The 14,404-nt window shown below is 37.2% G+C and overlaps 1 protein-coding gene across 1 annotated transcript in view; it reads left to right on the forward strand.

The window, feature by feature from the left end:
* The window catches only part of LOC127448696 (girdin-like), a 60,236-nt gene extending 45,895 nt beyond the window's left edge, over positions 1-14,341 (forward strand). Inside the window, exons 19-28 of the mRNA XM_051711423.1 lie at positions 1,802-2,079; positions 2,164-2,313; positions 4,430-4,616; positions 5,084-5,229; positions 5,354-5,443; positions 6,284-6,489; positions 7,586-7,669; positions 7,911-8,081; positions 11,023-11,093; positions 12,240-14,341. Of these exons, the coding sequence (XP_051567383.1) occupies positions 1,802-2,079; positions 2,164-2,313; positions 4,430-4,616; positions 5,084-5,229; positions 5,354-5,443; positions 6,284-6,489; positions 7,586-7,669; positions 7,911-8,081; positions 11,023-11,093; positions 12,240-12,908 (2,052 nt within the window). The 3' untranslated portion in view covers positions 12,909-14,341. The remainder of the gene's footprint in view (positions 1-1,801; positions 2,080-2,163; positions 2,314-4,429; positions 4,617-5,083; positions 5,230-5,353; positions 5,444-6,283; positions 6,490-7,585; positions 7,670-7,910; positions 8,082-11,022; positions 11,094-12,239) is intronic.
* The last annotated feature ends 63 nt before the right edge of the window (positions 14,342-14,404 follow it).

A 14,404-nucleotide genomic window follows, 5' to 3' on the forward strand; every position in this document is an offset into this window, starting at 1 on the left:
ATGAGAAGAATAAAAATCAAATTAAATGGTCAAATTAAATTGTTTAAATTAAAACAAAGGAGGAGCAAACAATACAGATTAGTGATTGATCCTTGGCAACACTGTTTGCACATGCGCAGCTCATTCACGTCTATGTCAGCTGCCGTACAGTCAGCTGAATGTGCTGCTCCTCTCTGCCACTCACTGAACAGATTAGATGCAGAGAGAGGTGTGCCTGTGGCGGGAAAGCAAGACCTCATGCTTGCGGGGCAGTACTGGCGACTCTCTTCTACAGAAAGTAGGAGATTTGTCCAAAAAGTCGCTAGATTTGTCACTAGGTGCTTTTTTGAAAAGAAAAAAAAGTCCCTAAGGGGGTCTGAAAAGACACTAAATCTTGTGACAAAGTTGCTAAATTGGCAACACTGAGTTTGACTGAACTGAAGTGAAGAGCGTAGTTTCTCCTGCTGGAACACGTGACAGCCTGTACTTATTTTCTGTGTTTATGGACATGACGTAACGACACAAGGATAAACTACATAAGCCACAGATTCCATGCCAAATCTGACCCGACACCTCAAAATACAAATTATTTTTATAGGTTTACTGTAGTGAATCGTGGTAAGGTACGGACATTGTTTTGAACACTGATTGTTTATGTACTCAGTCAATAATTAAGTATATTTTTAACCAAAAAATCTTATGTAGTGCAGCTTTAAATTATAGGGAATGTAAGTGTTATTAATCATTTTCATCTGCTGACATACAAATCATGACTAGTATTAAAAGTGATTGTGTCGGCATGCACTTCACTTCTACCAGTTGATTTTAATTTTGAACAAAAACGTCTATGACAACAGGTGGAAAAATACCAATACAAATTAGATCATAAATGCAATTGTAAATATAAACATAATGATAATAACTGAAAAATAAACCATGACCTATAGATAGTTTAGCACAAATCTCATAAAGTTTTGTTTCATAAGATGGCTACAACTCTGATCGTCAGGGACATCATTTGATGTTCCACTATATTTTGGACATGGAATGTATTACCACCTGCTGGTGGAATATCCAAACTGCAAATGCAGGAACTGAGTTTAGACTTTGCACTGAAAACAGACCTGCTTTTGAAACGTCTTAGCGCAACGACCAATTTCTTTTTCATTAACATACAATACACCCAAAGTTTGCGCGCATACACTCACAGATAGCACAAACACTCCCGCCAATGGCCACTTGTGCTTTGCGTTAGCACAAAAATTGTGCTTAGAATTAGCGCTCTCACAAAAATAGGAAAATACGTCACTGTTGTTGCACGTAGCACTGTGCTCTGCACACTCACGAAATTAGAGCCCATATTAGTTTATGTTGAAATTAACATTTAAGAACAGCAAGATTAATAAGTGCAGAAAAATAATGTTCATATTTAGTTAATGTTAATGAATGTAGTATACTAATTTTAACAGATACATACTAATTGTAAAGTGTTAACAATATATTTAATTTCTTATTTCTTCATGCAAAGATGACCCCAAAATTAAAATGAATTTGGCAGGCACTTTTTTCCAAAGCAACTTACAGTGCATTCAATGTTTGTGGTCCCCTGGAAATGAAACCCATGCCCTCGATGTTTCTTGAATCTTTCATAGCTGGTTATGTCAGAAGGATAAAATATTGCCTGACAGGCACTGGATATATTGTACAAATAGGTATTAGACATTAGTGATAAGATATAAAAGGTTAAAGAAAAAAAACAACACCTTAGACAATTGTCACAGATGTGATCAATCATCAGCCTGAAATGTCATGTCTCTCCCAGGTAGAGAAGTCCACTGTAACTTCTCAGAATGCCTCTCTGATGGCCCATAATTCCCAGCTGCAGCGAGAGCATCAGAATTCAGTGGTTGAAAGAGAAGGTGTGCTACGAGAGAGAGAAGATCTGCGCACCATTAATGAAATTCTCCTACGGGATCAGGAGAGGCTGAGCATCCTGCATGAGAGACAGGCAGCAGAGCTGGAGGTGCTGTCCCAGAGATACTCAACAATGGAGAACAGCCATAGAACCCTGGAGATAGAGCACCGATCACTCGAGGACAGGCTAGTACATATACACTTTATAACCCACAAACTCACTGGTCTGCTGGATGACTTTCTTAACGTGATGTGTTTATCTGTTTGCAGGTATAACACACTACTTCAACAGAGGGCTCAGCTGGAGGGGTTAGAGAGAGCTCTGAGAGAGGAACAGCAGAAGATGCAAAATGAGATCTGTATGCACAGGAACACAACAGCAGAGTGCCAAAGACTCAGAGATGAGAAAGACTGGTCAGTGTTGTGTGTTTACTTGTGAGTTTGTTTGTTTTAGCTGTCATTATGGAAGTTATTTTTTTTTTAAATGTTTCAAGAAGAAAGCAAAAATCTGAAGAAGAAAAAAACCATCCTAAACACTCAAGTAATAGTTCATCCAAAAATTTAAATTCTGTTATTATTTACACTTTCCAAACTTGTATGACTTTATTTCTTCCATTGAACACAAAAGGAAAAATTAAAAAACTCTTTACACAACATTTTGCCATAGTGATTCCAGGCTGTCAAGCTGTAATAAACAGCATAAAACCACATTAATGAATACAGCACAGTTTGGACGTCAATAACAATTGGGTGTAAACTGATTACAAAGTAATTAGCTACTGTAATCTAATTAATTTTTTAGTTAGTATTTAGTTTTTAACACATTTTTAAATATTATTATTTACATGGAACATGTTCATATGTACGTTTGTTTGTGTTTCTGTGACAGCTGAATAGTGTGTCCCGTTATACAAATTGGGGCTTTAGAAATTAACTCAAAAGTAAAGTTATTAGCAATAGACCTTTTTTTAATGCGGAAGTAAACATTTGCAGGGTAAACTTCAACAGTGGTGAATGGGAAACCACAGCAAATATTATTTTAACTTACCCATTTGCTCCAAGACCAAAAGAAAAAATCCACTATTACATTTGAAAAAGGTCTATGTGATTGCTTTTTCAATGAAGTCAGGAGAGGTGTAATCTAATTACAGTTTTAAAGAAGTAATTAGTAATCTGTAGTGGATAATTTTTTGAAGTAACTTGCCCTACACTGCTCTTGACTAAATGCATAAGGGGCAGTGGTGGCTCAGCAGTAAAAGTTCTGGGTTAGTAATCAGAAGGTTGGGGGTTCAAGCCCCAGCACAGCTAAGATGCCACTGTTGGGCCCTTGAGCAAGGCCCTTGGCCCTATCTGCTCCAGGGGCACTGTATCATGGCTGACCCTGCACTCTGACCCCCAGCTTAGCTGGGATATGTGAAAAAACAAAAAGAATTTCACTGTATATTTGCTAATGTGTGATAAATTTATTAATTATTTCATTTTAGCAGTGGATACTCAGCTTATCGTTTTTTGTATTTGAGAGTGAATATACAACTCTGGGGGGTGATCATATGGCTTCTAAAGACTTAGAATATAGTGCATACATTTTATCCATTACTTTTACTGTGGTTTTATAGTGGGTTTTGTTTTGTTTTGTTTTGTCCTTTTTCACTCAAAAAATATTTTAGCCTATTTTTAAAATGTATTTTCACAACAAAATTCCATCAAATTGAATTGTGTATTTCTGTCAAGCTCTCCCCAGTCTCTCACTGAACTACATTACCCAGAAGCACCTCCCCAGATTTTTAACCACACACACCTGTTCCCCATTCCTCTCCATCAAAGTTCTCTGTGTGTGTATACATAGCCCTTAGTTTTCTCAGTTCTTTGTCAAGTCTCTTTGATGTTTCTCTCCTCCATGTGCATTGCTGTTTTTGACCATCCAAGTTAAGTGTTATTGTTGACAGTTTTAATTTGTATTGTTTCAGTTATTTTGTATCTCTGGATTGTTTGTGCTCCTTTTTTATTAAACTCATATAGTTGGGTTCTTCACTCCTTGTCAGTCACTGTCAGTTGGCCTTGTCCTCCACAACCTGACAAAAAGGCTGTGTAAAGTGTTTGATTTTTAATGTTTCCTTTTGTGTTCTACAGAAAGTCACATGGGCTTGGAGCAACATGGTGGGAGTAAATAACATAATTTTTTTATTTTGGGTGAACTATTCTTAAGTTATTGCTCAAACAAAAAAGAGGCCCTGTTACCCAACCCAAATTTAAGTTTTTAAGTCTGTTTTTATTTCCTCCAAGCAAGTAGGCCCAAAAGCACAAAAAAAAAAAAAAAAAAGATTTCTTGAAAGTGTGCAAGCATGCTTTCACAAACAAAGTTAAAATTAAAACCTAAAATATTTACAATAAAAATGTAACTCATTACAAACTCAATGTGTATTTGAAAATATACATGAGAAAGTGACCTAAAACTTGAATGTTTGTACAACCATACATTTGCTATTATCTCGTTTTTCAACTTGACACCGAACATTGTGCTTCGTGCTCTTACAAGTTTGAATCAGACCTACCAGAAGCTGTTGGCAGAAAACAAGGGATATCAGACAGAGCACAACAGCATGAAGACTCAGCTGAACTCCAGCAAACTGGAGCAGACACATCTGGAGTCAGAACTGTCCAAACTCAAAGAGCACAACCAGCAGATGGACATAACCACCATCAAACTGACCAACCAGTGTGAGGTACACAACACCAGTCAGACATGCTGTCAAATGAGCTTTAGACCACAAGAGCAGTTCAGAGTGCATTCAAACAGGGCAGAACAAAGTTTTGTAACTTCTGAGCAGGCCAGCTTAGACTAGCATGAATGTACATGTTGCTTCAGGCTGGTTTATACAAGTTAGAGCTGGTTTGGCATTACTCATAACATGAAGTTCACCATCACAATGTATCTGGTGAAGTTTTCAACCAGCCAAGTCTTCATGGTGAAGCTGGTTAACTAAGGAAATTTTGCTGGTTTAGCAAGTTAAGAAGCCTGGTGGGAACACTAATATACCAGCATGCAAACAACATTTGCTGGTGACCAGATCCTTTTTTTTGTCTAATCCACCATAACTTCATACCAACTATCTGTTGATTATTACACAGCTATTGATTAAATACTGAAAGTCCATGATGAATCGCCTCTGTCTATGGCTCCTCTGTTCAGTTGCTGACTCAGCTGAAGGGGAATTTAGAGGAAGAGAACTGCCACTTGCTGGACCAGATCCAGAGCCTGATGCTGCAGAACCGAACCCTTCTGGACCAGACTATGGAGAGCAAGGACCTGTTCCATGTAGAGCAGAGACAATATATGTGAGTTTGGTTGGGGAGGAAATGTTGATTTATGAAATCTAGAATTCAGTTTATTAATATTCTGGTAAATCTCTAAATCTTTTATAGAATGCAAGTACTATGGTAATTGTATTTTCAATTATAGAGACAAATTGAATGAACTTAGGAGGCAGAAGGAAAAACTGGAAGAGAAAATCATGGATCAGTATAAGTTCTATGACCCATCACCACGCAGGTACTGTCCTACTATAAGATGCTTAGTGAGGCATGTTTGGAGGAAGAATCAAGTTCATGTTTATTTGGTGATTCTGAGTTAAGTATGAGCGTTTTAGTGCCATGTTATGTGCCTTGCAATTCCAAGATTTTGAGAATGAAGTAATAACATTATCAGAATAAAGTCATATTGTTTTGAGAATAGATTGACTTTATTCTCGTAAAAGGCCTAAGTTTTGTAGACTAAAATAATGTTGTAGTATTATGAGATTATAGTAGTATTTTGAGCATTGTCAAATTTACAGGAACAAAGTCATAGCAATTTGAGATTAATGCAGCAATAGGTTGAGAAATCAAGTTTACGAGAATAAAGTTGTAGCGTTTTGAGATTATAGTAGTATTTTGAGAAAAATGGAAATTACGAGAATAAAGTCATAACATTATGAGATAAAAGTAGCTATTTTGAGAATAAAGGGTAAATATTGTAATAGTTGTAGCGTTTTGTGGTTTTTACAGTAATATTTTGATAAAGAAATTACGAGAATAAACTTGTCAGAATAACAAATTTAAAGTTGTAGCATAATGATATTGTAGTAATATTGAGAGTCAAAATTGTGAGAATGAAATTGTAGCATTTTTAGATTCAAGTAGTAATATTTTGAGAATAAAATAAAAATTATGAGATCAAATTCGTAGCATTATGGGATTATTACATTTTTTAATCTTACGACTTTATTCCTGTAACATTACGACTTCTCAAAACACAACTTTATCCCTGAAATCTTTGGGATTTTTATGTTAACGTGGCACTTAAACACTTTGTACCAAATGCTCTCTTTCCCCAAACTCTTGTTCAAAACAGACGTGGGAACTGGATAACACTGAAGATGAGGAAGATAATGAAGACTAGGAATCGTGATCTGGTTCACTCTTCAACTCCAGAGTCCAGTGAAGGTCTGGATGGCCTGCGTTGCCACGACAACGGTTCCTTCGTTGGCTCCCAGGGCTCAGAGGAATCTGCCTCCAACTCTCTCAGTGGTGACACCCCATCCCCCAAGAAGAGTAGCAGTGAGTATGACCTTACTGACCTAAACAACGGTCACCCGCCACCCATTCCTGCCAGGCACATCCAGAAAGAAGCCATCCAGTCAGCTGCAAGCCAGTTGCCTTAAACCCAACATCCCAAGGTCAGGCAAAGTATAGCAGACAAGTTTGTGGTAAATTCTTTCAACTGTCAAAAAGCAGTGATCGCTGCGACAGTTGTAACACATCACCTCTGTTGATTAGAAAAATCATCAACTTCTGCTCTCCAAACCTTAGAAAAGTTAGCTACAGGGGACTTAAAGAGGAGATCAGTTACTCTAAATAAAACGTTATGCAGAAATCTGGACATTTGACGTGCTTCCTTCATGTGGATGTTGGATGTGTGCATGCTGTGTTTTCTTCGTGATTCCTTTTTAATAAACCATTCTCTTTTATGGTTCAACATGGTTTTATGGTTTTTTTTTTTTTCTTAATTTGGTCTTTAATAGATACTCAATTTCATTCTTTTTGAAAAAATTACACTACTGACCAAGGAGACGTTATGGCAGTGCTTTCAAGGCAGCATTGTATTGATATTTCTCCGATATTCTGGTTAGGACTACAGTTAGTATAAAACCTCTGCAATTAATTCACATCTATTGTGTGTTATCTATTTTTGTTTACTGTATATTTTTCAAGAAATTTAAAACACATTTTATTAAATCTCCCATTCTCTTACATTGATAAAATGTTCAGCACTCAATGTAACAGACAGCGATGACGTCATTGTAATATGTGTGTATAGCAGCCCAATTGGTCTAGTTTCTTGCATGAAATTGGATACTGAATTGTGAAAGGTCTTTTCTTTCTTACATCTTTAACTATCACTTTTGCTGCAAAGGAGGTACAGAAGCAACTCTGTGTGTCGACTGTCGAAAAAAAAAAAAATGTGTGCTGTGTGTCAAAAGAAAGTGACTCTGGTGCAGCATTTCATTTAGACAGAACCATAACCTAAAACCTTAGCTTATCTGATTTTACTGCCCTGCAAGTACTGACATTTCCTTCACAAAATGCTAATCTAGTTTTCATATATTTTCTCCCCCTTTTCCTGTCTTTATGTTTTCCATTTGTGGCTGTCAAGTCAACGCTCTGAAAATGTTTCATGTTAAGCGTAACAGACCAAAGGATACAGACAAAGTCAAGTCTCTCTTCTGTCGATCTTTGTGTAAGACCTCACCTGTCCTTCCTGTAATGCTGTGCATTTCATTTGTCTTAATATTTGCTAAAGATCTGGCTTCAATTGTCTTTGCATCAGCCATAGCACTTTTTCTAAAAATGAACACAATTTGTTGAAGCATTTCTCACCCAAGGCGACATTCATCCTTGGCTATCTTGTGCTCTTCAGAGAGAGAGAAGGCTAGATCTCATCACATGTTGTCTTCATCTCTTGTCATGTTCCATCTCAGCCATGTTTGACCTCCAGTCAGAGGGTTGTTTGGATGGTGATTCTGGGCAGCTGAAGGAACAAGCTGAAGAGAAAATATTGCAGTACTCCATTGCCATGTTAAAAAAACAATCCACATCATCATTACTTTATTACTCTTCCATAAACAGTCATAAATTAATTATAAATCAAGGTATTAAGTCAGAACTATACACATCACATAGGTGTCATGTTGAAATTTGCAGTTCTTCTGTCATTTGGATTTGTTGCTTCACTGCTTTGCATCTTTCAAGATATATATAATTCTTATAAATTCTATTTTACTCACATGTCATTCCAAACCTGTATGACTTACTTTGTCATGTGAACACAATAGGAAAACTTTCGATGAATATTCCGGTCTGTCTTTTCAAAACAATGGCAGTTGATTTAGACACTGTGACTAAAAACGAAATGTTTTTCATTTCGGTTCGTTCTGACTTTTGTTCCAGTTCAGAAGTTCTGCAGCCTCCTTTCCACATGGTTACAGGTTAGAACAAAATAAAAGAATGGTTAATAACATTCTTTTTAAACTGAGAATACTCTGAGCTAAGGGGTGGGTGAAATACCAATTGCAGTGTTGCCAGATCTTGCAAGAGAGACAAGCAACCTGGTCTGGAAAAACAAGCTCAAAATAAGCTACTTGCCTCACTAAAATGAAAATAAGCAATTAAATTTTCTCCTGTGTGGTGGATTTATCAGCATAGAAATCATAACCATATACAGTTAATTAACAGTTTACCTATAATTTTAATTACAGATCTGCTTCTCAGTCAAAACCCGGCAGCATCAAATCTGTATTAATGCATCATATCTAACAATAATTCAGTGAAGACTTGGAAATAACTGAGAAAAGTACTTTTTACCTCTAATAATGTTTTCCTTGTATCTGGATTAGCTGTGCATGTATACAGGTGCATCTCAATAAATTAGAATGTCGTGGAAAAGTTCATTTATTTCAGTAATTCAACTCAAATTGTGAAACTTGTGTATTAAATAAATTCACTGCACACAGACTGAAGTAGTTTAAGTCTTTGGTTCTTTTAATTGTGATGATTTTGGCTCACATTTAACAAAAACCCACCAATTCACTATCTCAAAAAATTAGAATATGGTGACATGCCAATCAGCTAATCAACTCAAAACACCTGCAAAGGTTTCCTGAGCCTTCAAAATGGTCTCTCAGTTTGGTTCACTAGGCTACACAATCATGGGGAAGACTGCTGATCTGACAGTTGTCCAAAAGACAATCACTGACACCCTTCACAAGGAGGGTAAGCCACAAACATTCATTGCCAAAGAAGCTGGCTGTTCACAGAGTGCTGTATCCAAGCATGTTAACAGAAAGTTGAGTGGAAGGAAAAAGTGTGGAAGAAAAAGATGCACAACCAACCGAGAGAACCGCAGCCTTATGATTGTCCAGCAAAATCGATTCAAGAATTTGGGTGAACTTCACAAGGAATGGACTGAGGCTGGGGTCAAGGCATCAAGAGCCACCACACACAGACGTGTCAAGGAATTTGGCTACAGTTGTCGTATTCCTCTTGTTAAGCCACTCCTGAACCACAGACAACGTCAGAGGTGTCTTACCTGGGCTAAGGAGAAGAACTGGACTGTTGCCCAGTGGTCCAAAGTCCTCTTTTCAGATGAGAACAAGTTTTGTATTTCATTTGGAAACCAAGGTCCTAGAGTCTGGAGGAAGGGTGGAGAAGCTCATAGCCCAAGTTGCTTGAAGTCCAGTGTTAAGTTTCCACAGTCTGTGATGATTTGGGGTGCAATGTCATCTGCTGGTGTTGGTCCATTGTGTTTTTTGAAAACCAAAGTCACTGCACCCGTTTACCAAGAAATGTGAGCACTTCATGCTTCCTTCTGCTGACCAGCTTTTTAAAGTTGCTGATTTCATTTTCCAGCAGAATTTGGCACCTGCCCACACTGCCAAAAGCACCAAAAGTTGGTTAAATGACCATGGTGTTGGTGTGCTTGACTGGCCAGCAAACTCACCAGACCTGAACCCCATAGAGAATCTATGGGGTATTGTCAAGAGGAAAATGAGAAACAAGAGACCAAAAAATGCAGATGAGCTGAAGGCCACTGTCAAAGAAACCTGGGCTTCCATACCACCTCAGCAGTGCCACAAACTGATCACCTCCATGCCATGCCGAATTGAGGCAGTAATTAAAGCAAAATGAGCCCCTACCAAGTATTGAGTACATATACAGTAAATGAACATACTTTCCAGAAGGCCAACAATTCACTAAAAATGTTTTTTTTATTGGTCTTATGATGTATTCTAATTTTTTGAGATAGTGAATTGGTGGGTTTTTGTTAAATGTGAGCCAAAATCATCACAATTAAAAGAACCAAAGACTTAAACTACTTCAGTCTGTGTGCATTGAATTTATTTAATACACGAGTTTCACAATTTGAGTTGAATTACTGAAATAAATGAACTTTTCCACGACATTCTAATTTATTGAGATGCACCTGTATGTAGTAATTATCAAAGTTGTTAAAAAGGTCTTCATTCACAGAATGCCACATCCACAATGGGAAATTAGGCAATGAAAGGTGTGATACAGCAGTTTCCATCAGGATCAAAGCACATGTTTCATTTTTTGGGCAAAATGAAGTGGTGTAATTCCAATTTACTGTGATGAACACTTTGGCCTTTGGTTTCATTAAATTATCAGTTACCATAACTGGTTACCAGCATTTGAAAATAACGTTTTCAAAAAAAAAAAAGTTATACAGTTTAAAAATTAGTCCATGCCACTTGTGCATTGTATTCCAATTCATGTGAAGGCATACAATAGGTTTTGATGAGAAAATGTAGTCTTAATCTTTTGTCAAAGTCTTGAGGTCTTAAATGATTTGTGTATTCACGTGAGAACTTGTTTTCAAATGATCAATGTTTTTAGAGTTTTTAGCGCTTTATGTTCTGCATATGAAAGAAAGTCATACAGGTTTGGAATGATATGAGGAATGTCATTTTCATTTTTGGGTGAACTGCTCCTTTAAGCTGAACTTTAACATCAGGGCTCTTTTTATCTAATTGCACATTTGTGCATTTGACCCTTCAGGTAAGGATTTACAAGGAAAAACAATTACACCAAGTCTTCCAAATGGCACTGAAGACCAAAATCATGGTAAGAACTTTCTGAATCTCATACCAACACCCTCTTACTTCAAGTCAACATGATTGCTTTTATGAAAATTACTTGACTGTGATGGCATTTTTGCAAAATGAGATCATGTGGTTCATTGCTCATATCGCAACAGTTGTGTGGTGAGATGTCCACTGTGTGGCGCTAAAAGCAAGTTATATTTTCTTCCAAACAGATGAGGTTTTTAAGGTTAATGCTCTATTTTGTTTTAAATCAACAAAACCGAACTCCCTACCCTAAACCTAAAACCAAAACCTAGTGTCATAAAAAGCAAATATGAGATGAAAAATGCAGTTGCTAAAGCAAGCACATCATTTTGTTGTGATTCTATGAAACTTTCTGCTCACATGCTGACTCAAGTGCACTTAAGGACTCTTATTTTGCACCGTAAGTGCAACACTTTAACAGTTGAGTTACCATGCAATTTTATCATACTTGAACAAGCGTGTTAATGAAGTTGGTTAAGTAAAGCCACTGCTAAAATGTATTGCTCTACAATTCATTCGCTATAGTAAAAGTGTTCAGATGTCATAAGATGGCATTGTGTGAGAAACAGGGTGAAAAGTGTTTATGAACTTATCTGCCGTTTTACTCGTGATTTGTGTGACAGTGAATAAAAGTATGTTTTTGTTTATAGTGCCTCCAGTGTTCACTTCACCAGCCGCAATATACAGAGGCCCTTAGAGAACAGGGCAGGATTTTCTTCAGAAATAGTTTTTGTCTTCGCAATAGTTTGTGTTCCCTCGTAATAAGTTTTGCGTTCCCTAGCAAGTTTTGCATGCCCTTCCAATAGTTTGCATTACCTCGCAATAAATTTAACATGGTTTTACTACAGTAGCCATAATTTTAACCGTGATATTCATTTGAAACCATAGTAATAATACAGGAAAACAAAAACGAATAAACAATTGCTAATAAAAATCATAATTTTGTGGTTATTATGGATTTACTACAAATACCATACTTTATAGTTATGTACAACGAACCATGTAAAACTAATTTTGTAAATAATTTTGGTATAGGAACGTGGTTCTGTGAGACCAGGTTGAATGCAACTGTAAACATTTATAATTTCAGTATATTGATTTCTATACATTAACTTTAACAGGCTGTTACAGTCAAATAATGACTCTTGATTTTCCACAGACAATGGCAAATCGAGTCGTGCCCATAGTGCAAGCAGTGGTGAGATCAGCGTGAGCTTTGAGAATGAAGCCTGGTCCAGTGATGGCAGCCCTCATGCGGATCCACTCTCATCCAGGCACCACAGATCCAGTGACTCCTCTTCGCCAGCCCAACCCAACCACAAGGGACCCAAACTGGGCTTCTGCTCCTCAGGAAGCGGGGTACGGCGATCCAGCAGTGGAAGATCTACTACAGAACATTCAATCCAAAGACTGGGCAAAGCGAGCATTGGACTGTATAAAGCTCAGAGTGTGCAAAGCACAGAGGCTGATCCTAAATTTGCTTTTGAGACACAAGGAAAGTCTTCGTCTATTTCAGGTTGTCTGAACTGCTTTGTCACTCCAATGCGAAGCCCCAAACCAGGCCAGGCTCTGTCCAGTATACCCCATGCCAGCTGCGTTATCTCCACGTCAGAGGGCAGCACCCGGCGCGCTAGCGTCCACAGCACTATGTCAGGCAAGTCTGTGGCATCTAAGTCCAGTAAAAATGGAGCTGAACCTCAAATGACTCCACCTGAACCCGATGTTGAGAGTTTAAAAGGAAGCCGAGTCTTGAAACCGGAAGACATTTTTGATTCAACATTCACCATAGATTCAGTCTTTACTAACACTATTTTCAGTGAGTCAAGTTAGAGGAATACCAATTAGACCAGGTTCAATGTAGACAACTATGCAGTCCTGAATTTCCATGCTGGTTCAGACTGGTTTATGCTGGTATTTGATGGTTAAAGCTGGTCTGTCTGATTCAGGCTGGATTAGCAATACTGGTGGACAGAGCAATGCTGTTCACAAGCTAAATGTAGCTTGTACCTTTTGGGTGATGCTAGTTGGCCAAGTAAGCCTATCTGGTTGTGGTATTTAGAAGTTTGCTAGGCCCTACTGAAATGGGAAAAAAAAAAGAAAAAAAAAACCTGATCTCACAAGAATTTGTCACAGTTTTACAATGTGGTGAATTTGAAACAATTTATACACCCACCAATGAGAGTCAATGGCAATTCTGGCTTCCAAATGCTTGTTTGTGAAGTGTATGTGATTGGTCTTGCGAATAGGAACGAATTTGCCACCTTGTATAAGACTAATTCTTATGAGACTATGTTGGAAAAAACAACTTTAACCAGCCTAAGATGGTTTAGTTGGTTGGCCAGTTGAGCACCAGATGGCCAGGCAGGGAGACCAGCTTAAACCAGCTAAGACCTGCAAAAAAACTTAGACCAGTTTAAGATGTTTTTTTAGCAGGGGGAATGCTGATATCCCATTTTGGAGACCAGCGTCCAAAATACAGATAAATGAATAAGATCAGATAAATTAAAGGCAATTATGTGCAATGGAAACAATAAAAATATAGAAGTGGACTGAGAGAGAGTCAATCAGGAAGCCAAGAAACATTTTATTGTTCTTGAATAATCCTTGAAAAAGTCTTGAATATGTTTTGGTTTAGCTGTCATACAGAACTATTGCGACTCTTTACTAAAGATATTTGGAATTATAGCATCAACCTTCATACATTTATTTCTCTCTTATCTCCCTTTATTTTCCTTTTTTCTACTTTTGTCAAAAGTATCTTTGTTATTTTGTTTATGTTTTATGTTTGTGTTCAATTGTCCTTGTTGCATTATATGAATTTGTTTGGAAGGTTTTGAAAATTGCCAGTGGACATGAAAACCAAGTGTCTTACCCATATGTGCATGGAGCATCAAAATGCTGTTTCATTTGTCCTGACTACTGTATATTACAGTCATATTTCCCTTTGCAGAAAGCAGAATGTGATGGGTTTGTTCTGTTATTGTTTTATTGAAATGTAAATTCACATTATATTTGTTAAACCCAGCAATAATCTGAGACTACCTGTGTATCTTCTGCTATTTATTTATTTATTAGTGTTTTCCCCATTCCCCATTGTAACTTAAGAATGTACTAGTTTGTTTGCTTAGGTTGTGGTGTTTGTGTTCATGTTAACTAAAATAAAAAGTGTGATTTTTAATCAGATAAAAAAGTTTTCTTTCTTTATGTGGACTTTATTTGGCAAATGTTGATAGTTAATACATTTTTCTTAAAGAAAAAGTTAACCCCAAAATAAAACTTGTCATTTACTCACCCTTGTGTCGTCCCAAACCTGTTTGACTGTCTTT

The sequence above is a fragment of the Myxocyprinus asiaticus genome, chromosome 12, assembly GCF_019703515.2.
Source record: "Myxocyprinus asiaticus isolate MX2 ecotype Aquarium Trade chromosome 12, UBuf_Myxa_2, whole genome shotgun sequence".
Classification (NCBI taxonomy): Eukaryota; Metazoa; Chordata; class Actinopteri; order Cypriniformes; family Catostomidae; genus Myxocyprinus; species Myxocyprinus asiaticus.